The sequence below is a fragment of the Micropterus dolomieu genome, linkage group LG06, assembly GCF_021292245.1.
Source record: "Micropterus dolomieu isolate WLL.071019.BEF.003 ecotype Adirondacks linkage group LG06, ASM2129224v1, whole genome shotgun sequence".
Lineage (NCBI taxonomy): Eukaryota > Metazoa > Chordata > Actinopteri > Centrarchiformes > Centrarchidae > Micropterus > Micropterus dolomieu.
The window spans coordinates 10749069-10774247 of record NC_060155.1 but is presented as its reverse complement, the minus strand read 5'-3'; the positions used below and the strand labels follow the sequence as shown (position 1 = coordinate 10774247).

Below are 25179 nucleotides of genomic sequence, written 5' to 3'. Positions count from 1 at the left end.
GCAGATACCTTTAGTCTGAGCTGTTCCGCTTCTGTTTCTGTTAATTTGTTTTTCCTAATGGCTGATTCTGTGGCTGTGATGAGGTGTACTATTGGTAGCTGCTGTGGTGTAATGGCAAAGTTTAATCCTTTGGCCAGAACGTCTTTCTCTGGTTGGGTGAGTTCCCTATCTGACAAGTTTTTCACCCATCTGTTGTCTGTTTCAAGTGTTACAAGTGGGTTATTGTCCTTTCTCCTCCAAGACAATTCTCCTGTTCTGTTAGTGCAGCTCGCTCTGGACTGTAGGTTTTGGAATTTCCGGGTCTGTCTTTCTTTGCTCTTGTTGTGCTGAGATAGCTGTGCTTTCTTGATGAAGTCCATGACCTTTCCCAGTGCTGTACTGGGCAGGTATGTTTCTAGTTTGTGGTGTATGTTGTCCATTTCTTTGTTTAGGGCTTCAATTGTGAAGTGTATTTGCCTCACTCTCTCGTTCAGTAGCTGGTGTTGTGCTTTCTCCAGGATTATTCCGGCTCTATGTCCTTTTACCGTGGAGCCTAAGTGTAGGCTGTTGGGAATAAGTTTGTGTTGTCGGCATCTCAGGTTGAATCGTAGGTGGTTCCTGTAGTCTGCAATTTTCCTGGCTGTCCTTTCATACTCCCGTACCAATCTGAGGGTGTTCATCCCAAAATGATTAGCAAGATGTCTATGAATATAGTATATTGGTAATATAGTGTATATCCCACCCACTGACAGGTGCCATGGTAACAAGATAATCATTGTTATTCACTTCACCTGTTAGGGGTCATAATGTTATGGCTGATCGGTGTATATAATAGGAGGTGTTGATAAGGGACTGAATCTGAGTTTTTAATGTAACCAAGAAACAGCACCCAAGGCTGTTTTTTGTACCCTACCAGGTTCAAGTGCTGCAAGTTAATTTTTCATTTTAATGAATCCCTGAGGAACAAAACAGTTCTATCAATCACCACATTTGTATGGAAAGCCATGGTTTTAATTATTATACTGTTTTGTTTTCTCAGACAAAATAAAGACTTTGTTGGTAATTATTTGGAGCCTTTCCAGGCATCTAAATGTGATGTTATTAACATGGCGATGTTCGGCATGGCGATATCACAGGATGCATTCCAAATCACCTGTAATGGGTATCCTGGTGGCCGTGGAGTCCTTTCTTGCAGATCATCCCTCCTCTTCCTTCATTTCCTAATTGCTGTCTAAAACATGAAAATAAAAACAACATTACTCAATGAAATGCTTTTAAAAATTAACATAAACTACTCAAATGGCTGTTGAATGTAAGAACCACATTCCACAGTCTAATGGAACTGCAATCCCCAACTGCAATGTATTAGACAAAGCTTCAGACATGCAAAACAAGAACTTGAATGACACATTTATCAAATTTGTCATAACATTTTTCTTAGAATCAATACAGATATTAATAATGTAATCTTATAACACAATATGTTCATAAAATCGCATACGATTGATTATCGCTTACCCCTGCCTGTAATACTTAATAATAATTATTATTTTGTGTACAGGTGATTATGAAAAAAATCCCATTTGCAACAAGAGCTGCACTAAGTAGACATTTCATTTGGAGACGTTAGTATTTACAGCAGCCACTGTCAGCTGAACTCACAGCTGCGTAGCTAGCCAGAAGGCCTGGCTGGCAGCAGCATACCCATGGGTAATTTGTTTCCAGATGCCTTCAGTGCTCAAGTTAAACTCCATAAAGAGAATAAACATGTTTTTCAACTCTGAATCCTCTTGTGGAAATCATTCTCTGAGTTGGTCCAAACAGAACTAAACAGCAAACCTTCAATGTCACTTAAATGCACAAAACACAAGTCTCTTTAAACGTTCCATCAGAAATCTCGATATTCTTCTGAATATCATTTCTTAACCTTGGTAGATAAAGAGTGCCCATTCAACATCACCACCTACAGTTTCGTGATGCATGTAACTGTCGTTCAACTTCAGCAATCATTCAAATCAGATTTCAGTCTTTGCAAACTCTGCGTTGACTTGCGTTGTACACAGAGTCAATATTTATGTAGAGGCTCGCTGCCTCTGGCTGCAGTTGCCTGGCCCTGCTTTGCTCTTCGAGGGCTATTTACAATGGCTGGCACTCTGTCGTCCCTGTGCATGCTAACCTGCAACAACTGAGTGAACTCTGGAGCCTGAAACAGATGGGTTTTCTTCCCCCACTGCCTTATTTATTATGCTATCCAAGGTTATTATCCTTCAGGGTCAAGGCAGAGGGTTTGTCTGCACAGTCAGTCTCTGAGGATGGGTTTATAGATGAAATTCCCCTGAGGCAATAGCTGTCTTCTGTCTTGCCTCAAATTTTTCCATTCAGGTTTGTACCTCCTCTATGAGAATGGTGTTTTTAAGTTGTAATATTTCATGAATATTCAGGTTATGAACTGTGGAGAGCAAACAAAGACAAGTTTCCAATTCATGCTTCCAGATTATTTGTGTTTGACATCTTCATCTGCCCAGCCTGGCAGACTGTTACTTTAGAGAAAAGAGTATTGTTGCCTTGCTTCATCGATCAGATCTCTTTTCTCTTGTAACCATGGGTCAGAGACTGTCCGTTCCCATAGTGACAGTCAAAACAAGCCTCTGCCAACAGCCATGCAGCGTGAAGCTCAATTTAATGCTGCATCTAAAGAGATGGAGTTGCACTTAAGCCTGAAAATAAAGCTACCGTGTGTAACATAGAGCTGTGGATACCTGTTATCTCATGCTGTGAAGTCAACTATGTCGTATGGACACTAGAATTATCCAATTCCCAAGAAAGAGCTGGACTTCATATTGCTCATGACCGAGTGCAGGTGCACAGTAATCATTTTCACACTGTGTGTCATCCCACTAGGTTTGGAGTTTCAGGCTATAGTCAACAATCCTTGTAAATAACAGCTTACTCTTACGGGATCTGCCTGTTTAAACACTATCAGAAAAGTCTGGTTTAAACTAAATGTTGTACCAGAAGTGTTACTGGATCATTTTAATAATGATGTTGGGCACACTGTCAAACCAACGGGGTTGTTTTGCACTGAGGAAGTTGAGTTACAGTGGGGTCCAAAAGCATCCCCAAATTAATTTACCAAAACCAAATAACATTATCATTCCTATTATTCAGAAGTGGTTTATTGAGATCCTTAAGAAACAGTTCCACAATTAACAAAATAATATAATAAATCTTAATATCTTTGACAAACCATTTGGTTAAGTTTTCTCAAATTGTCACATAAAAGCTGCACTAATTATCGGAAGCTGCTGAACCTTATTTATTACAGCTTATTACAAATATGTACATATACGCACAGCAAAAAAAGAAACGGCCTGTTTTCAGGACACTGTTTTTCTGAGATAATTCTATAAACATCCAAATAACTTTCCAGAACTTGCTTTTTTTATGAATCAAAAACAATCAATGAACATGCACCTGTGGTCGTTAAGAACACTAAAGACACGTCTCTACTGACTCTAAAAAACACCTAAAGAAAGATGCCCGGGGTCCCTGCAAGGAGGCATGAGGACTGCAAATGTGGCCAGGGCAATGAATTGCAAAGTCCATACTGTGAGACGCGTAAGACAGCACTACAGGGAGACAGGAAAGACAGCTGATCATCCCCGCAGTGGCAAATCATGTGGAACAACACCTGCACAGGATTGATACATCAGAACATCACCACTGCAGGACAGGGACAGGATGACAAGAACAAATGCCCAAGTTACACCAGGAGCGCACAATCTCTCCATCAGTGCTCAGACTGTCCACGTCCATAACAGACATCACTGGCAACATATGGGCACAAACCCACCTTCGCTGGACCAGACAGGACTGGCAGTGCTAGACACAAGTGCTCTTGAGTGACGCGGTATTGACTCACCAGGGGTGATGGTCGGACAAATGCTGTGATTTACAGGGAAGACACCCTCCTCCCCCTTGTGTTACCCTTGAGGGCTAGGGCCATTCCCCCCCAAAATGTCTGAGAACTCGCATGTGCCTTGGTGGAAGAGTGGGAAAACATCTCACAGCAAGAACTGGCAAATCTGGTGCAGTTGATGAGGAGAAGATGCACTGCAGTACTTTATGCAGTTGGAGGCCACACCAGATACTGACTGTTACTTTTGATTTTGACCTCCCTTTGTTCAGGGACACATTTTTCAATTTCTGTTTGTCACATGTCTGTGAAACTTAATTCAGTTTATTTACTAGTCTTAGTTGATGAATCTTTCATACTAATATTTACACATGTTGAGTTTGCTGAAAATAAAAGCAGTTGAAAGTTATACATATATATACACACTACCAGGCAAAAGTTTTAGAACAGACCAATTTTTCTAGTTTGAATTGAAATATAAGAAATTCAAATCCAGTGAAAAACCTTAAATGGTTCAAAAGTATGCAGCAAACTGCCTAAGTTAAAATCGTTTACATTGTCACCAAAACAGACAATGTCAGATATAGAAAAATAACAATTATATGGTTTGTATGTGTACGGTGCCTTTCTAGTCTTTGCGACCACTCACACTTTATACTACGTCACATTCACTTATTCACACTGGCAGCAGAGGCTAAGGTGCCAACTGCACATCAGAAAAGAAATAACATTCATACAAAGATGGCAACGCCTCCAGGATAAGTGTCTTGCCCAAGGAAACTTCGACACACAGGCTGGCGGAGCCAGGGATCATACTGCCGACCCTCCTGTTAGCGGACGACCGCTCTACCTCCTGAGCCACATTTGTACATTAATTCACTGTGGGATCAACCAATGACCAATTTTCCTCTCTTCCTTCATTAATTGCCTTTTTAGTTACAATATTGTACAAATAAAGCTTCTTTTATTAACACAGGCTGTTCCAACTTGTTTACAAACTGGAAAAGCTGTAGAAATTCGTTTTTTGCATTAACTTTCAAGGCTTCATAGGGGCTTTTGACCGGTAGAGTGTGTGTGTATGTATGTCTATATAGTTTGTATATACTTTAATATGTGTATTGTGAAAAGGGGTCTCTCATAGTGACAAACCTACAGAGAATTATCACCCTAATCTGCTGTTCTCTCTATGAAGTGTTTTAGCATTTTTCAGCTCATTGTTTTGGTTTTCTTTTCTGTTTTGGTTCACTCACCCATCTCATCAGCTATTTACATCATGAAAAGCTCTGGTAAATTAATTGAACTCTGCTAATCAGCATCAAACAGTACACAGACAAAGTTAGCAACTCAAGCTGGTGAACACCAAAAAATGCCAAAAACAGAGGGACAAGGAAAGTGAATATGGGACTTTCACAACTCCAAATGCAGGATTATGCGGTTCCATGTTGATTGCCACACATTGGGGATCTATAAGATGCTCTAAAGATGCAGCATATTATGCCACATCAAGATTCTGAACGTTGTGAAAAAAAAAGGTGAATGTTTCAGCCATAAGACCATTTTAGCACAACTCACCGACCACGTCACTCTGCAGACTTAAGTGGGCTTTACTTTGTCCTTTTTGTCAGCATCTGACAGATTGGGAGAATGTTGGAAACAGGCAGAAAGTGTTTCCCCTAGTTGGATGTTGTCAAGCCGTCTCTGAATGAATATATGCACACTGTGTACTGCTCTTTCAATAACTGCCTGACTAAATTTGTATGGTCTTCATTGCTGTAATGTCACTACTGCTGCTGTTTGTTCAAACAAGCACAACGGGGGGGGTGGGGGGGGGTACCCCATTATGTTCCAAATTGTTGTCTTTAGTCAAAAACGAACAACACAACACATTCCGATTACATTTTCACAAACCAAGTAATTTTCATCCAGAGCAGACAGACTCTGAAGTGACCACACCATCTGGATACCTTTATGTGAAGGTGCTGATGTTTGTGAGGCTGCATCTGCATACAAAGCTGCTTTCACACACAGGCCCACAAATATGTAACGTGTAATTACGCTGCTAAGGTGTTTGCGACGTTTATTCAATGGTCTCCACATTTATGGTTGCATAGATGGTTTTGTGCAGTAATTGGCATCTTACACACAAGACTAGACAAGGGTATTGGTCACTTGTGATTGGCTCTAAAAAAAAGCCCTAGCTTGTTTTTAGGTAAGAGAATTGCAATCTTCTGAGTGCTTTACCTGAGAGTTTTGAGACACGGTAGCAGATTTCCAAAATCATACCTTATTCCTGAGCCAGTAAATTGCTGGAGCATGCATGGGGCAGATTAACTGACCTGGTATGATGCCAATGAACAATTTTAGAGACACACTTTAAAGCACACTGGGAAATGGGTCCACAGATGCAAAGCCAGCTTGACGGACGCGATATACAGGTTAGTGAAAATAAAGATGATTTGCAATCTGTATCTTCAAGTACTTCCAAATTTACCTTTCAGATAAACTGTCCTAATTTTTAGACTAATGAACCGTTTTAAAAGCCCACTGGGTCATCTCACAAATGCATTCTCATAAAGCTTAAAAACAAGCCTTTTTTTTTAAATTCATGAACATTGTGACGATATGAGGTATTTACTGGACAGTGACGAAGAAAAGCTTTCGCCCCTCTTCTTTTTTCACCCTCTCAGGAGGTTTCAAACAAAGCGCTGTGCTGAATATAAATCTTAGGGTAATGAGACATTATTGTGAGCTCTACCATGATTGCATATGGATCTTGATGGGTGTAATCTGTAGTTAGAGAACTCAAGAAATTACACCACATCTCATCAATAGGGACAGAGTCAGAGGCGAATGGTTTGGATAGTGGAGAAAATAGGAATATAGGCGAAAAACCCTTGGGAATTACCTCTCTAAAATGAATAAATACACTGTTACATATTAGATTAAGATTATTAGAATTAATGAAAATATTGCTAATTTTTATTTTAGGTAGACTCTCCTGAAGTCAGCACATGAGAAGTCCGGACATTTGGGTTCAGCTTTACTATTGTAAAAGTTTCAGCCACAAATACGTATTACTATATAATATAACATATTATTTTGAAATTTGAACATCTGCAATTGCATGACAACGGAGCAAACTCTACTGAAGATACTGGTAACGTGGGAAAGAGACCCTAAATTGTCACTTTAAAGCTTCACCAGTCAATATTTGCATATTAACAATGGCTTAAAGTAAAGTAAATGTGTAATGTGAAAGTGGCTTGCCTGTAGTGACAAACTACAGAGATTATCACCAGACTCTGCTGTTCCCCTCAGCTCTACAGAGCATTTTAGCATCTCTCAGATTGTTTTGCTTTTACAACCCCTAACTTTATGGTTTGGGTTCACTCTTATCACTTTAATCAACCTAATTTCTGTTGTTTTCAGCAGGAGAGGTCTGATAACCATATAATAATAATTTGAATGACAGAATTGCAAACAGACAAAAACAGTAAACTGATGAATTTGTTCTGTTTCCTTATTGTTTCATTCCTTGATTCACAGTCAGCGTTAGGTCAAGTTTACTGCTGTTAAGTCATTTGCTCTCTGAGAAACAGGTAAGTTTAATATCTTCTGTTTCAGTGAATTCATCAAAAAGGGTGATGAGCAAATTGTGCACGCTTATCCTCATTGAGCAGCATTTCTTCATTGTATACCAGGTCTGGCTGAGCATGGGAGAGGAGGCAGATATTTTGAAGTTTAATCAATAACAGTAGTAGTAGGATCAAATGAGTATAGCATCGCAGATGGGGAAGGGATTCTGTCTGTGAAATCCACATTTTGCCACTAGGGCAGAAAGCTTCTTTTATCCTGAAAAGCTGCTCAGAAATCGAAGTGGCTCTTTCTCTTGTTGATGCAATATGGCAATACGTGTTCAGGGGCTTCCACAGGAAACCAAATCCAGAAGGATAAATGAAACACATCAAAAGGAGACAGTAATCAGCCGGTGAAGCACACTTGAAAAACTTTGGCTTTGTGTGTAATCATTTGGGAAAACTCAACTCCTAATACCTTCGTCCTGTCTCATCACGAAACCATTAATTGAAGAATTTTACTGACTAGACAACACCCCACATCATTATGCAAAGGGAAGTAAAAATGCAAAAATGAATGTATTTTCTCGACCTCATCTACTGGGGGTTACATAACAAACACGTACTCCCCTCTTCTGGAACTCAAATAAAACATGTTTCAAGTGCCGGAGGAAGAGTAGCGCTTTGTATTTGTGTGCAAACTGACCTTTGGCCCTGCGTTACTAGGGTAAACACTGTAACTGTCTTTTTCCTCCACTGGAGCTCTAATATGAGGAAAGATGCGGTTCACTCTTTAATCACTGCCAGTTCAAGGTTGACGTAGAACCTCAGTGAAGTTGGATCAAACATTTTACAAACAAACACGGTTATCTCACAAAGTCAAGCCTGTTCAATCCTGGCTTTGTCTCTCAAGCAACACCTGACAATGATGGGTCTCTAAGCAACGGGTGCGTGGAGGCAGGGAAAAGAAACAGCACCTACTTAATTGTGTGCTGGTTGAAAACTGTCTCCTATCTGTTTTGGAGAAGGGGGGGAGGTGGTTAGAGAGCAGTAGCTTGTGATTTCTGTCCACAGGGGTGTATTCTTTATTTAGAGCTAGATTTTCTTTTCATTTTGGACTCCCACTGATGCCACATTTTGTGCTGTTGTATGGACGAGTAAGTAGAGTCATGTTGTAAGGCAGTGGGCAAATAGTGAATTGATAAAATAGAGAAAATGCATATATGAGAAAGGTGCAAATTATGAGCCCAGAGCTGAAAGGAAATTACAAAATGACACTCTCCTCTTCTGTCAAACACTTCTAATTCTGTCAAAACATGCTAATGGAAAACAAGTAATTGTTATTTGAAAGTCTGCAAAATGCATCTCTACAATAGTGCTCATATATGTCCATGTTATTTAAGACATTGCAATTCTGTGCTGCTGGCAGGTTCACAATCACCAAGAAGGTTGCTGTTAAGTGCATGTGTGCATTGCAGTGGTGGTTCTGGCAGGAGTTGCTAGGGAACATCTTATGGCAGCACCGATGGAAATTTAAACATTTTCAGGAAGATGTGCATGTGATATTGTGACATAGCCTACTTACTTTTAATTTTCCTACAAGTAACTTGTGAACTTAGAGAAAATGTAAAAAAATGTTTTTTATATATTTCTAAGATTAATAACGGCTGATATTTTACTGGACACAACTTGAGGGGTTATTAGTGATGCATTTGACCTGAAATGTGCCAAAAATAACGAAATCAATATAAAGCGTTAAAGGTGTAGGCCTTTTTGTTAAATGCATTTCCTACCGACTGAGGTGCACATAGTTAGAGCCTTTCTGCTGGCTGGATACTGTCACATCTGTTGGCTCAGCCTCTGATGTCACTGACTGAGCAGTGCGGGCTTCTAGTGCGCAACTTCGGGGACGCAGCGGTGGCACAGACAGTGAATTTTCTGCTCGTCCACAACTACCCAGAAACCTTTTGTTTCTGCCATATTTCTAGTGTCCTGATTTTTTTATTATTTTAATCTGTGGCTGAGCGTCCAATAAGAAAGTCCTCATATGTGTTGCTGTATTTGAATTAACTTTTCAGGAGCAGAAAACCAGGTACGGTGGTGTTACACTTGTGTAATGATGTCCTTGAGCGCGGGCTGTGACGCTCTATTTTCTTTTGGAGCCATAATCTTTACTTACAGAGAAATTTGCTGTTCCTGTTGTTTTTTTCTAGCAGTCGTCGGAATTTCAGCTGTCTTGACCGACAGCTATCCAAGTTTAACGGTCCGTTTACGCCCCGCAGCAGCCCGGACGGTGCAGGCAGCGTTCAGCACCATGGAGAGCAGCGTGGTGCACATTTACAAAGAGGACAGGTGTCCCACGGGACAACCGGGGGAGTGCATCCCAAACTTCACCTGGCAACCCGTCTTATCGGACATCTTCAACTACACACCCAACGGCACCTGGGACGCAGAACCCGAGCCCATGTCGCCCATCATCCCCATTATAGTCGCGGTGTACTCGGTGGTGTTTGTGGTGGGCTTGGCCGGCAATTGTTTGGTGATGTATGTCATCATTAGGTGAGTTTTCAGCTTTGCCATTCATTCAAAAGGAATACCTGCATGTGGCTCATAAAACAATAGGAAATTCAGTGCGTATTCATTTTTTAACAAGTCCATAGCAGTCAAATTGCTGTAGGCAGGTATTTGCTCAGCTACTGTCATGAATGTAGGCTATTGAGTTTGGGATTACTTGCAAACCTCAGGGCCGTAAATGGGAATAATGCTTGATAAGATAGAAAGGGAACTCGTAAGCATAGCCTAATTACATTTATTTATCCCCTATATTTCTTGAGTATCATTGTTGGTGCCCCTATATTGTGTTTCCTGCGCATGTGCACTTGTTTAACGGTGTTTTTTATTGGAAAACTGGCATCCAGCATCCTGAGCTATTTTTTTTATTCAGCACTGACTGCAATTTAACAATGTTTGCAGTGATTGTAAGCTAATGTCAATATTTCCGTTCAAAGCTCATCTGTTCCATGTCGTGTAGGCTCTTATTCGGTTTAAAGCCTCATGAAGGTCTTTTCAGTGAAAGTGTGAGATCAGTTATAACAGAATACATTTTAAAGCCGTGAATTAGGCAAGAGATGATACTATTTTCCTCCCATTGGTTCCATGTGTGTGTATATAGAGTATTTTGGATGCTAAATCTGTTTATTCAAGAAAAGAGTTGAGCACCATGGTAAATAATCCTTATATCAAAGGGTGATTTCATTACCCTTGTTCCTCTCTAAAAGGATTTAAACAACAACAAAAAAGTGACAAATGACAATCAAATCCATTCAAGCTGATCATGTGTCCTCCTTTGCCCCCCGCATTAGATACACCAAAATGAAAACAGCCACCAACATCTACATCTTTAACCTTGCTGTGGCTGACGCTCTGGTCACCACAACAATGCCCTTTCAGAGCGCCGACTACTTGCTCAGCTCCTGGCCATTTGGCAAGGTGGCGTGCAAAGTCTTCATCTCCATCGATTATTACAATATGTTCACCAGCATCTTCACTTTGACCATGATGAGCGTGGACCGCTACGTGGCCGTGTGCCACCCCATCAAGGCCCTGGATTTCCGCACACCCGTCAAGGCCAAGATCATCAATGTGATCATCTGGGTGCTGTCGTCCGCCGCTGGGATCCCTGCCATGATACTTGGCAGCACAAAGACAAATAACGGTACCTTGACCAAGCATACATTCGCACTCTTACTGCTCTGGTGTGACTCCAGCTTTGTTGTTTGACAGGGTTTTAGTCTTTCGGCTCATATTTGTCTGTTTTATTCCATCTATGTGTCTGCTTTGGAGAAAAAAGCTGCTACTAAGAGACTCTTAAGGCAATTTCAAACTTGAAGCCTCGCTGCATTACAACCTCCTTATCTTGAATTATCTCAATTGGCTGCGAGAAGCATCCTTCAAATTATATGAATAGAATGTTCTATAGGTTTGATAAGAGCCAGCTACTTGACTAGATGAAGCTATTACAGTCATAATCGGTCCTCCTAGGTTGAGAATAGACTTTGACAGATGTATTTTTTTCTTTCAGTGTAAGTCTAATAGATATGAATGTTCACAATGAGCCTTCATTCAACAAGCACTTTACCCAGAGCTATGAGGCTAACTGATGAATTTGGTTCTGCCCTTTACCTCCGTGACAACCTTACTGCATCACATACAATTTCCAATGTAACTTATGTGGAGTAGGTTCAACACTTTGGTTCAGACCAGAGGATGAATGCTACCAACTTTGGTGACTCTTCCTCTAGCACCACTACGAGGTTGACTTTTATGGTTGTTTATCAATCTCGGAACCCATGGGCTATTGTCTGACAACTATTTAGCCTCTACGGGGAACGGCCAATGTTTCTGGGGCTTTTGAGTTGTCCTAATTAGTAAATGCTAACTCACCTACATGGTGAACATGGTAAACATTATACATATTAGTTAGCATTATCATTGTGAACACAGAAGCCTTCATTGTGTAGCCAACATCAGATATTTAGCTCAAAGCACAGACGGACAGCCTCACAGAGCTGCCAGCATGGATGTAGACTGTGTTTTGTTGGTTTTCTCCTAAATTAAATATGAATTTCTGTGTTAACAGGGACTACTGAGTGTGCCCTACAGTTCCCGGAACCCTACATGTACTGGGACACCCTGATGAAGATCTGTGTCTTTATCTTTGGCTTTGTGGCACCTGTCATCATCATCACAGTTTGCTACACACTGATGGTCATGCGGCTGAAGAGCGTGCGCCTGCTGTCGGGCTCACGCGAGAAGGACCGCAACCTCCGCCGGATCACTCGTCTGGTGCTGGTGGTGGTCGCCGTCTTTGTGGTGTGCTGGACGCCCATCCACATCTTTATCTTAGTCAAGGCTCTGTCAGCCAACGTGCCCGAGACCACTGCCGTCATGGCTGCTTACTTCTTCTGTGTGGCGCTGGGCTACACCAACAGCAGCCTCAACCCTATCCTCTATGCCTTCCTGGATGAGAACTTCAAGAGGTGCTTCAGGGACTTTTGCTGCCCCGGCGCAAAAGGACACGGAGACTGTCAGGGGGTGAGCCGGGTGAGGAGCACACTGCGGGACCACTCGTGTCCCACAGAGGCCCGGGGAGATATGAGGCAAGCCAGGCCCGTATGACTAGCCATGGACATGTCCTCTATGCCTTATCAGGGCTGGGAGGACTCCAATGACCTGGGATTGACTCAAATCACAACTGCAATCTGAGGGAGAGGCTAAAGAGAGGGCTAGTTGTTACTTAGTTATCAATAATGTTGGTCAGAGAATCGTAAAAAAACAAAAAACAAACAAACAAAAAGTTCACTTCACACGTTTTTCTTATTGTCAGCGAATCCCATGGAAATACCAAAACCAGAAGAATTGATCCAACTAACTGGTATTTCATGTGTAGCAAAAACCTGATAAATGCCTTCACCTCACTGTCCATAAACTATTCAACCAGCCCCTGGATGACATTATGATGAACATATGCACTGTATTTTAGTTTGAGTTAATCCCACATACACCATAACCTGGAAATGCTCACTGTACCATCAATGTGTATCAATTGGCCGCTGAAAGTAGATCCTAACAAGTACACAATTTACTTTTGTTAGAGTAATATTTGTGAAAATCTACAGTGCTGCTGTATGAAAATTACTTAAAATTAAATAAAAATGAAACAATATATAACACGTTTTTAGTGACAATGAATGGCTATCAGCTTGAGGCTGACAGGGTAGAGAAGTCAGAAAGTAGTGAGAGACAGACAAACATATTGTTGTCCTTTCTGTGGGATTTGTTGACATTAAGACAAATATAGAATGACAGACCTATACATTAAAATTAGGTATAGATTAAAAGCCTATGAGACAGTTATTGACTGGAAGTGCAAAGATGCCTCTGGGATCACAGCCCAGCTACATGCTAAATCACTGCATAGTATTTCAGAATGTATAAAATTTCTTCTTAGGATATTGAGGCTAGTTGTGTTAAAAAGCTGAAATGTAACTCAAAGAAAGTACTTTTTTTTTACATTATTTCTCACACTGTTGATATATCAACAATGAGAAGTTGATGAGAGATTCCCATACAAGACAAAGTATTTTATTATGTAGATTATTGACTCTTTGTTTACCTACCTTATCAACTGTCCTAAATGCTTTCACATAAAATACATAAATATAGTTCTCACATGCATAGAAATATCAACTGGTATTTTGTGCACAGAATGAAAACAAGTATGTGTCCCTGATTATTTTGGGAACAAACTGCATTACAAACATTGTTTGAAACTGTGTTTAGTGTGAATTGTAGTTTGGTGCTTTGCTGTATCGTAAATTTTGTGAAAGGTCACTTTGGAAGTAAACCCATGTAGAATATTTAATACCTCTCAGGGTCCTGTGTAATTCACCACAAGAAGACACTGAATGAAAGTGTTTTCTCCTTGACAAAATGGTTGTATTTGATTTCAGTGTCAAAACAGCTACTGTTCTAGCCTAACTTTGTTCTTTAAGACACACACCTCCACACCATGAAACATCTCCAGCTGTGATCATCGAGGAGATGTTGAATATTGTACATAGTTCTGTCAACCTGGCATGTTCTCACCTTCTCTGAAATACTAGTACGTGTTTAAACTGGGCAGAGGGCTCCAAGGCAACAGCCGACATGACAATAACATATTGTATCTACAACAGGGCTTTTGGGGGTTTTTGCAATTTGATGTTTATACAGTAAACCTCTGCTCAACATGTTATCCTTTCAGCTTGATAACTATGATGTTTTGAGTTGAGTTTTTTCCTTTGCAAAAAAAATCATGTGACTAGCTTTATAGGAGTCACCAGATCAACCAAAATTATTCAAATTAAAGGCTTGTGAGGGTATTTCGTAATGTAGAGCTAATGATTAATATATATCTGTCAAAATCTGATTTTGATACAGCAGTTATAGCAGAAAGTGTGTTTTGTGCCTTGTTTTGTGTGCCTTATCTTGGGTCTCTGAACTTAGCTATTCTCGTTACTCAAAAGATTAGCAATTAGTCATTTTTTGTGATTATCTTTTTTTTTTTTCCTTTAAGAGTATGAAACTATATTCTGGTATTAGCTTACTGCTTAAAGCTATTGTAGCATTATCTCTAAGGAAGCATTATCTCTAAGTCCCACCGTTAGCTTGGTTACAATATGTGTTACTTAATTGTTCCTAATACTGTGACTTATTCCATAGACACAGTTGTATTCAAATGATAGGCCGAATTCAGTCCAGGTTTGAGCATCATATGTATAAAGTGCTGCTGCATTGTAAATTCATTGTATCTGTTGAATATTTTGCTGTATCTTTCAGCTTTGAATGTCAAAACATGCTTCACACATGCACAACTAAGTCACAATAAAGCTGTAAAATGTGAGATTGCTTGGTTTTAAGAGAACAGCAGGTAAAAAGGGTTATGATTCTGTCCTTAATTATATCTAAGTGGGTTCAATGAATAAAAATATGAAATAACATTACAAAACAGCCATGAGATCATAACCCACCTCCCCAATGATACATTTTCCCCCCAATCCTGTATTAACTCTATTCAAGCCAGACACAAAGTTAGTGTTTCCATGGTGAGCACGCACTGACTGAAAAGCAGAGTTTCAAGGCTTGTTGTACTAATTATGAGGCATATTGTGTTGTTGGCCTTGCACAGGAATTTGCAATGACTGCAAATTCAGCTGCTGTGTGAGGAGTTTAAAGATATGTTTCTGCTACTGTGCCTCACTAGTTTTGGATTTAACAATTTTATTGCACAACTTGCCATATAGAGGGCCAGTACCACATTTGTTGAGAAGTTCTGCACGCAGTTTAAAATTGAATAAAGCAACTGTTATCCACACTATCACGCTATAAGATTAAGTACTTCTGAATAGTTTCTGCTACACCCAAATGGCAGAAAAAATCACAGTTATTGCTAGTTAAACAGTTACTGTTAGACTTGGAAGACAATGACAAATCATGTCTTTTGTATTTTAGTTTGGAGGACTTGTTTAGTAGGAGTAGGTTTAGTAGGTCGCTAATGCAGTGAGAAACATGTGATCCCTCACAGGCCTCCAAACTGCAACCACTACCAATTGTGAACACATAACCAATGGAGAATTGGACTCCGGAGTCAATGATGCAATTTTAGACAATGATTTAATTTAAATTTTTATCTTTTATTAAAAAGAGTTTTTTTCCTACCGTTGGCATTTGTCGAAGTCTTGAGAAAGATGCAGCAGTCTATACAGTAGAGCAGCTGACAGGCCTAATGGTGCACGTGGATTTTCAGAGGTTTGAGAGGCAGTCCTTGTGTGCATTGATTGAAGCTATCAGCCATAATGACCAAAATTACTGGATTTTTCCCCCTAGTCTCTGTCTCTCATGTTGGGCATTGGTAAGCCATTACATGAAGCCAGGTTCAGTAACAGGCTTTTGTGTCTAATAAGGCTCTAATAGGCTTCATTGTTCAAAGGAAAACTGTCACTCATCACTTGCTGCATAGAAGCACATACAGACAACAGTGGTGGGGTGAAAATGTAACATGAATATACTATGCATTATGTGTATTAGTAATGTGTCCTAATAAGTGTATCAATATTAACTGGTACTTAATACGTACAACTTTTTAGTGAGACACCCATTATAATGGGTTTGTGAGTAGTAACTGATGGCATTATTCATGTTTAATAAATTGTTTGGACATTAAGACATTAATAAGAACAAGTTTGGAGTTGCCAGGTGCCTCTTTGGCTGGTGTTGATACTTTTCCATCCGGCAATCATGAAGCAAATGTGTTTTTCACTTTCTGATAAGCCATCATGTCTGCAGTTAATAAGATATTAATAAATAGATTTTGGTCCAGATGCTCTGCAGACGTTTCCCAGAAGGTAAGTGGTCTGAAGGGTCATCCTGATGAATTAAAAAGATAAAAGAGACAAAACACGTGTCATGCAGGAGGTGGATAAACGCCAGCCAGCCTGCCAACCCAAAAGTAGTTCTTATTTATTCTCATCAATGGCACAGAACCAGGGCCTTAGCCAGGAGTTTAGAAATACCAAGCTCATATTTTATTCCGCCAAGTGTAACCACACCTAACCCCCCCACCCCACCCCCAAGAAATTTAATTTTTTTTAATTTATTTAATTAATTCATTTATTGTGCATTTATTTTAGTTTCGTACATTTGTTTTTTTCGAGTGCTATTTTCCACGCTACAGAGATGTGAATTTTGTTTGTTGTTTATTAGCTTGCAGCACACAAATACAATCCCAGACATAATACTAAGGAAAACACCTAAGTCATCAGTGGCATCTATGATCCTGTTTATAACTGATCTGTAAAGCATTAGGTTTATTAACCCTGAGTTAAAGACATGAACTACAACTCATAAATGGTGCCTTATTATAAATTGGTACCTATTAATATTCATCTGTGGAGAGTTATATTGCACGTTGAAAATTATACTTTATCATTAGTCAGTATTAATCTGCATGTAAGGAGTCAGGAAAGTCAAAAACATGATTATAAGTCCTATGTAATGCCATCATATCTGCACTGTGGAGGTGTGTAACAAAGGCTGGAGATGATCAGGACAATAGGGTTTCACTGAAGCTGCAGTCTTTTTTATCGCCACACGGGGCATGCGCGTGTGAAACCCAAACTACTCATTGGTCACAACTGTTTACGACAGCCAATGGGAACCTTTTGCGTCCGAACCGTTGCTTCCGGGTTGTCTTCTAGGAAGAAATCCTTTTTGCATTTGATGGGTATTTTTTGTATTTTCTAAGGAAAGCTAAACGCTACGAGCCCATAACACGTTTAGAAAATGAACAGAATATTCGGACGCGGAAAGCCGAAAGCGCCTCCTCCTAATCTGTCGGACTGTATCGGCAGTGTGAGTACTTTCAGGCTGAGATGTATTGTTGTTTATGTCTGGTTATGTGACATAACGGTACCGTTACAAGGCTAGCATGGTCTCAAAAGGGCAGTCAAACCAGCAAACCGTGCTAGCTAGCTAACAATTTACAGTTATCAAGCACTTTTAAATCCTAACAACACGCATACCGCCTGTGGTTTTTCTTTCCTCCTGACTTAAAGTGCGAAAAAGAGATGTATGTGTCAACCACAACCGTCAGTTCTCTGATAGGGGTTTAATGCCCCTCCAGCTATCTTTCCTTTTGTTAACACTCATACAGCACACACAGGAAGGGCATTTGAGCACTTTGAGGCTGGAAACCATTAATGTTGCCTCTAATTGATCTCCTCCTCACTCAGGTGGATGCCAGGTCTGAGTCCATAGAAAAGAAGATTGGCAGGCTAGATGCTGAACTTGTGAAGTACAAGGATCAGATGAAAAAGATGAGAGATGGGCCCTCGAAGGTAACACACAACACGTCAACCGTCGGGATGATGATGGTTACAAGTTTGATTTGCAAATACAACAAGTTTTTTTATTCCTTTTTGTAAATGCAGAACATGGTGAAACAGAAGGCGATGAGAGTCCTGAAGCAAAAGAGAATGTGAGTCCTACACTGTATAAGTTTTTAACAGAGATGCAGAATATGAGAGTCTGACATGGCATGGCTGACGCTATTGACCAATTTTAGCTTATCACAGGTATATATAATAATATAAAAAAGCACTGTATCAAGACATTCCTGTATAGAAATGCCAGATCTGTTAATGGTGTAGTTATTTAGAAACTGTGACGCCATTACATAGATTGTCAGTAAAAGAGAACTTCAATTGTAAAATGTCACAACAGTAAAATATAAACTCATGTCAGCCTCAACAATCCAGTATTTGTATGGCTTTAATTAGAACTGGGCTTTTATTATGTGATTATTTGCACAATGCAAGTGTTTTGAAACCAACAGTATTTTTGTTTTGTCACAGGTATGAAGGTCAAAGAGAGCAGCTGGCTCAGCAGTCTTTTAACATGGAGCAGGCAAATTACACAATCCAGACATTAAAGGACACCAAAACAACAGTAAGAACCACACGACTTGCTAAGAACAGTGTGGGTTAGTTTTAGGTCAATCTTCTAGTCATGCTAAACATGTATGACTAGATTCTTGTATATATTTATATATCTAAGAAGAGATTTTTTTGTGAATTAATGTTTTGATTTAGCTCTGTCATTTAATCAACAAGCAAAACAAATTAATACCTAGATGCAGCTGAGACTGAGTCAAGTCTGTAAATCTGAATGTAATACAGCTCTCCAGACTCAGATCTGATCCCTATCGGCATGCGTCTTTACCAGCAAAGACACAATTTTTGCAAGACAGATTATTTCGCCAGTCGTTTTTCCAAGTGACTAAATATACCATGTGCAATTTATTTTCTGTTCCCAGGTGGAGGCCATGAAGATTGGTGCAAAGGAAATGAAAAGGGCTTACAAGGACGTCAAACTTGATCAGATTGACGTATGTTTTTATAAACCACTACACTACATGTCAAGATATGCACAGCAGCGAGTGGGGATTCTGCCCAGATAATGTTAAAATGTATTATTTTGCCCTTCTCGTCCCACTCGTGTAAATAATTTATTATTTTTATTATGTATTTTTTCTTTAATTCCAATTTATGAATAACACAAAGCACATTCTTGCATATGTGCTTAAATGTGGCTTGATGAGCAAATGTACCAACTTCATTTACAGTGTCCTGCACCCTTAAACGATTATTTTCTTCTTCTTCATACCCGAAGTAAGAAAAACTGGTTAATTTGTATTGTACATGACAGTCTAGTGTGGATCGTAAGTTAAATGTAATATTGTAGTTTTATATCAGATACCGGATATCGAACATTAAACGCAATCATTTGTATTTGAATTTTCAGGATTTACAAGACCAGCTGGAGGACATGATGGAGGACGCCAACGAGGTACAAGAGGCCCTGAGCCGCAGCTACGGCACTCCAGAGATAGATGAGGATGATCTTGAAGCAGGTATACCTGACCATCTGTGACATATTTCATTTACATTTATTTTCTGAGCAGATACCTTTATCTGTACAACAACATTTAAAACAACAGAAGTTAGTGCAAATTTAGAGCTCTCACCACGGCTGTAAAATTACTTACACACCTACTTATATGTTTCTTGAATTTCCCAGGATAGCTCAAAGATATTCTTCCTTCCTGTGAACCTGCTGTGGCTTTTAATCGGTCTGGTGATAAACTTTATTCACCAGTAATTGATTAGCACTGAACCAAATACCTGGCAACACTGTCTCACATGATGGAATACATTATAGATACAACACCTCTGTCTTCTAAATCTGGTCACTAGTAGGCTGTATTGTTTGATTTGGAGGAGCTTTTGAAATGGGATAAGCCTTCCTATGGAGTATGGTAAAGAATAGAATTTGACGTTAGTCATTTCTAGGGGCCAGACAAAGAGCAATTCTTAGATCCTACATGAATTGGCCTAAAAGAAGCTCTAGCACCTCATCCATAAAAGGGAAACCGGTAGCCAGACCTGGGAGGGGAGCTCGGGTGGCTTGACCCATGGTACTTGGCTGGGCACAGCCTGAAAGATCTACATGGAGCCGTCGCACTGTGGGCCCACCACCTACAGGGATAGGCTTTCGGTCTAGAATAAATGCGGACTTCACAGGATTATGCCCCTGACTTGGAACACAATTTGTGTAACCAAACTTGAAGATATGATGGAGTAACAGGTAGAGACACATTTCTTTGCTATTGTTTAAAAAAGCATTGTGCGAGACAAATCAAAGAACCGATAACATCATCATCGTGTCTAGAGTCAGACATAAGCACATTGTTTTGGTGTTTAAAAGCTGCCCACGACATTCTGATGCTGAATGTTTAAACCACAGACGACAAACAACCCTTTTTTACCTTTCCTTTTACACCCTGATGTCGTACCCACTCCCACTTTTAAGTAGCAATTATTTTACAGAAGGTACTGCTACTTCATCCCAGTTGCATTGAAAACAGTTAAACAATTAAAACATTAAACAATCACGTGCAATTTTGACACAAAGTATAAAGTGCTTTAATAATCAATCTAATTACACAAAATATATATTACCGTAAAACTTAATTTAAAAGCCAAATCCTAATTACACGCCAGTCCCTTTTACTGGCCTGGTGTGGCTACACATTTTGACAAATAAACGCAGGTCGCAGTTAGACACCTGCTCTGGTTTTATAGACGTGTTTTGGATGTATAAAACCTCTTTAAGCGCACCGGGTCACCTGCTTAAGTTATAGTTGTAAGCTGCTTAGATAGCACATACAAATATAAATGTTTAAACTTTTGTGAATATTGACACGCTACACATCATAATATCAGTTAGAGTCTCTACAATATAATCGTTCAGTTCATTTTATGCAAACAATGAGCACCAACTTATTAAATATAACATGGGTGGCATAGTGGTCCAGTGGATAGCACTGTGGCCTCACAGCAAGAAGGTCGTGGGCTTAAACCCTGGTCACCCTGTGTCTGCGTGGGTTTCCTCTGGGTGCTCCGGTTTCCCCCACCATCAAAAACATGTTGGGCTTCTAGACAGACACTGACATGAGATCTGGAGTTGGTCCCCGGGCGCTGCACAGTGGCTGCACACTGCTCCCTTGAGGGATGGTTTAAATGCAGAGGATGAATATCACTATGTGACAAATAAAATACATTTACATTTATTCAGCTTTACGGTCGGTCTCTGTCTCTCAGGAGTTAAATGAATGATATATTTGATAATTGATATCCGATAGCCTAATTTATATACAAGTTATATTCACGCTAGTTGAAATAAACAATAAAATAGTAGCCTATTTCCCATCATTGATGAGCGAGGGTTTTGTGAAAAATTAATTCAAGGCTTGTCCCATATAGACGCCTGTCTCAAACAGAGGCAGGGTGAGTTCATTGATTGAAGCAACAAATAGCCTGGGCTATTCATTGAAGTTTTACAGTATATGTATATATTATACGTGTGTAACTGCGGTTTCAGAGCTGGATGCACTGGGTGATGAGCTGCTGCTGGATGATGACAGCTCCTACCTGGACGAGGCCGCTGCTGCCCCGTCTATCCCTGAGGGAATCCCCAGTGACAGCAAGACTAACAAGGTAACAGTCTTCCGAGCACAGTGAACACTATCACTGACGTTCTACTCGAGGCACGGGTTGGAGAATTACGGTGATGAAAATACGTGGAATTTAAATCAGAAAAGGCAGGGTGGCAACATGCTGTTGACTGTGATTGCAATTTTAAACTAATCTGTTTATCATACCCTTAGCATTGTCATTATTACTGCCACCAATGTGAAGTAAATGTTTTTGTAGTGAATGTATGAAACTATTAGTGTGGTCTTTGAAGCTGTTTACATGCGGCTCTGATACCTCTGACTGAATTCACACTGTTTAACATGAATTAACTGAAAGAAAAATAACACTTGAAATATAAGTGTGTGTGTGTGTGTGTGTGTTAAGAGGTCTGTTTGTGAGTGCAGTCATTAAAGTGTTTCCATAATATACTTCTTTTGTTTTCAGGATGGTGTTTTGGTGGATGAGTTCGGCCTGCCACAGATTCCTGCCACATAAACAAGGAATGGATTAAAACAACTGCACTTCAACCGAAAACACTTTTATATGTAGAGTAACATTTATACATGCAAAACCATTTTACCTGAGAACACTACTATCTTAAGGCTGTCCTGGTGTTGGGTTGTGCTAGCATGTGGCCTTGTAACATACTGAACCTTTTTTAAAAACACTATTCCCCTTTTCTCCTTTTCATAGTAATAACACTCATCAGTCTGGTTCATCATTTGCCAGTATTACTCAGAAATAATTTATTTATATTATTATTTTTCGTCTAGATTTGTGTGTTTAGAGGTTACTATTGAGTTGGAGTTCCCTAAAGTGGAAATGATTCCCACAGAGCCTGTTCAAATATCTGCAGGTTTAACATGCAAAATAAATAATGTGTTTTAATTTAACCTTGAATTATTGACTTATTGATTACTCAATTCTCATTCTTCCTCTTTTTTTGTGGGTTTTTATTTCTTCCTCATGTTAGTTTTGATTCTTTGGTCTTTGGTACCTGAGCTGTGGATTAAACTGTACTCACAGACGTTTACGCTGCCAGCCAAGAGAACACAGAAGTATGCACTTTATTAGGAGATGGACCACTATCGGCTCTTTGTAGTTGATTATTTTTCATCAAGGCTCAACTAGGACCAGATTATCTGGCATGGTGGCACTGAGGAAAAACTGAGATGTGGGTTCCTGTTAAGCCTAACACAAATTTCTCCAAAGAATTTTGCCCAGAGCCCCAGAAACCAAGCTGTAACTTTTCCAACGAAGGTTAAAATCAAGGGCAAGCTGTAACTTCTGTAACCAAGCCACTTGTTTCAGTTCAATTCATTGTTGTATAAAAGTAATTGGGAATCTATCATTGATGACCCTATCATACCCTGTGTTTTCCTGCCTTGAAAACATGTACAGGTCATGCATTCATGCAATTTTGGAACGCTCAAATATCTGTATATAACAAATTTGCATTATCCTTTTCATGTCTGTGAATTCGGACTGATTTTCACTAGGGCATTTTAGGTTAGACACATCACAAATAGTGAATTTGTCCTCTGTTCAGAAAACTTCTCAAAATGACTGTACAACAGGAAACCTCTTGAAAGGAAAATAAATAAAATCCACCTACCTCTAATGCAATATATCTCTTTCGTTTAATCATTACAAAAACTGAAGTGTAAAAAAACAAACTGGATGTGGTTTCTACATGAGCTATATGCCGGCCTGTTTCTTGGCTGGCAGCATGAATAACTATTGGATGGATTGACATTTGGTAAAGCTCCTCAAGGTCCCCAAAGGATGAATTCTGGAGAGTTTGGTGGTCTTTTGCCCATTACTGGATTATGACCACATTCCTGTCAGCCTCAGCTGTACTTTGTGTTTAGTGTTTATTAGCGAACCTTCTGAACATCAAGCATTGTCATAGTGAGCATGTTAGCCTAGCGAAGTTAGCAGCTAGCATGCCCGAGGACTCTTATTTACTTTCTGTCTTCACCACACAATGCCAAAATTTGTGGCATGAGTAGGCTATCATACAATACCACTACAGTAGACAGGAATCAGTACCCCAATGTTTTCATTTCAACACATTTTTATTATCTTAAGTCACAAAAACAAATAAGCAGAGTAAACACAGTAAATTAAAAAATGGATTTCAGAATGTTGTTTCTGCTTGTAGCGAATCCCTGAGTATAACAGTCATACTGCCGGGGAAACTGGCCTGCTTGGCTCATCTTGAAGGCAGTCCATCTTGCATATTGCTCCTCTGCTTTGAGCCTGCGCTTCTCATTCTTCATCTCTCTGTGGTGCCGGTACTTATCAACCCAGTGTCCAACCTTCAGCAGGGTCTCAGTGAATTTGGGTGTTTCTGTTTTTTCTAAAGCAAAAAGAAGATAAACATTTAATTAGTTCTATGAATGAATTGAATTCCTGGTTTAGCTAACAGCTTGCTTTAGAAATGTGTGATTTTTGTGATTGAAAAAGTGAGCTGGTGGTGATATAAATATGAAACAAACCTTTAGGCTTGGGGCCTGGTTTTGCAGCAAAGAGGAGATAGGTGGAGTTTTTTGAGTGGAACTTCTCTTTGAAGGGCTCACTGTGAGGCTTTTGCTCTCCAACCCAGTTGTTGTGCAGAGTTTTCTTTTTAACCTTCAGGTCAGAGGTCAGGAACTCTCGATCAGTTTTGTCTCCCACCTTTGGCAGGTAGCAGAGCTCAGCCTCGTCTTGCCTCGGCTCTTTTTTCAGAGCACTTGAAGTACACCTGGGCCATTTGACCAGCTCCTCCTCCACCATCATCACCTTTTCCCACCGAAGCCTTTCTTTCTGAAGTAAGTCTTGTTTTGTTTTCTCCAGGGCCTTTTGTTCATTTGCCTTCCTCTCCTCCTCCTCTCTCTTTTTGGCCTTGTGCCTCATCCTCTCCTCCTGATTTTCTTCTGTCTGTCTCCGCAGACTTTGTCTACCATTTTCTCTCTCCTCTCTTTCCCTCTTGAACTTCTCCATAGTCTCCTGAGCAACTCTTTGTCTGCGCTCCATCTCCATTGCTCTCAGCTCTATGTACATCTGTCTTCTGACCTCCTCCTTTCTCTCCTCTGGGGTCAGCGTCATTTTGCTTTTCAGAAGCGCCATTTCAGTAAGGAAGGAACTGTTTTGCCTTTCCTTCATCTTTGCTTGCTCTTTCTCTGCTTGTGTAGGTGAGTTTGAACTGATGTTTTCATTTAAGCAGGTTTGTTTTAAATGATGCCACCAGACAGGAGAGTTCTCTGTCATGTGATGTCATGGAATTCTTTTTGTGACATCACAATTAACATTCTAAACTTGGAACATTCTAACTGAAGCGAACAAAAACGTCCATATAAGGCAACATGCTGCATAACTACTGTGTATATGCTGCATAACTACTGTGTATATGCTGCATAACTACTGTGTATATGCTGCATAACTACTGTGTATATGCTGCATAACTACTGTGTATACTTCAGCCATGTTTTCAGCACTGCTTGCAGCAGCATGGTGTTAGGGGTGACAATGCTGGTCTATAGTTGCTAGTGGGTGCATCACTTTGGTGCAGAATGAAATATATCAACAACAA

General features: G+C 39.9%; 3 protein-coding genes across 4 annotated transcripts in view; 2 read left to right on the top strand and 1 right to left on the bottom strand.

Annotated features, from left to right (window-relative positions):
• Positions 1–9784: 9784 nt before the first annotated feature.
• oprk1 (opioid receptor, kappa 1) lies at positions 9785–12648 on the top strand. The gene is made up of 3 exons (XM_046052093.1): positions 9785–10029; positions 10833–11185; positions 12110–12648. The coding sequence occupies exons 1-3, from the start codon at positions 9785–9787 to the stop codon at positions 12646–12648; spliced, it is 1137 nt and encodes a 378-aa protein (XP_045908049.1).
• A 4583-nt stretch (positions 12649–17231) lies between these two features.
• Positions 17232–22498, top strand: chmp5a (charged multivesicular body protein 5a). Its single transcript, XM_046052919.1, has 8 exons — positions 17232–17421; positions 17802–17906; positions 18000–18046; positions 18423–18516; positions 18884–18955; positions 19372–19480; positions 21511–21626; positions 22050–22498. The coding sequence occupies exons 1-8, from the start codon at positions 17353–17355 to the stop codon at positions 22098–22100; spliced, it is 663 nt and encodes a 220-aa protein (XP_045908875.1). The 5' UTR covers positions 17232–17352; the 3' UTR covers positions 22101–22498.
• Positions 22499–23664: 1166 nt separating this feature from the next.
• Positions 23665–25179, bottom strand: part of LOC123971896 (capping protein inhibiting regulator of actin dynamics-like) — a 1696-nt gene continuing 181 nt past the window's right edge. Inside the window, exons 2-3 of one of the 2 annotated variants that reach the window (XM_046050952.1) lie at positions 24107–24662; positions 23665–23967 (exon numbers count right to left, since the gene is read on the bottom strand). In XM_046050952.1, coding sequence (XP_045906908.1) covers positions 23732–23967; positions 24107–24662 — 792 coding nt within the window. In that variant the 3' untranslated portion in view covers positions 23665–23731. Of the gene's footprint in view, positions 23968–24106; positions 24818–25179 lie in introns of those variants that run through there. The other variant, XM_046050950.1, reaches the window with a different exon arrangement.

What these genes read in the sequence shown, in the direction of transcription:
- oprk1 (XM_046052093.1), top strand. Translation starts at nt 9,785, where the DNA reads ATGGAGAGCAGCGTGGTGCACATTTACAAAGAGGACAGGTGTCCCACG. An exon ending in GTGATGTATGTCATCATTAG is followed by an intron (nt 10,030 to 10,832) that starts GTGAGTTTTCAG and finishes CCCCCGCATTAG; the next exon opens with ATACACCAAAATGAAAACAG. An exon ending in CAGCACAAAGACAAATAACG is followed by an intron (nt 11,186 to 12,109) that starts GTACCTTGACCA and finishes CTGTGTTAACAG; the next exon opens with GGACTACTGAGTGTGCCCTA.
- chmp5a (XM_046052919.1), top strand. Translation starts at nt 17,353, where the DNA reads ATGAACAGAATATTCGGACGCGGAAAGCCGAAAGCGCCTCCTCCTAAT. An exon ending in GTCCTGAAGCAAAAGAGAAT is followed by an intron (nt 18,047 to 18,422) that starts GTGAGTCCTACA and finishes GTTTTGTCACAG; the next exon opens with GTATGAAGGTCAAAGAGAGC. An exon ending in TGAGGATGATCTTGAAGCAG is followed by an intron (nt 19,481 to 21,510) that starts GTATACCTGACC and finishes CTGCGGTTTCAG; the next exon opens with AGCTGGATGCACTGGGTGAT.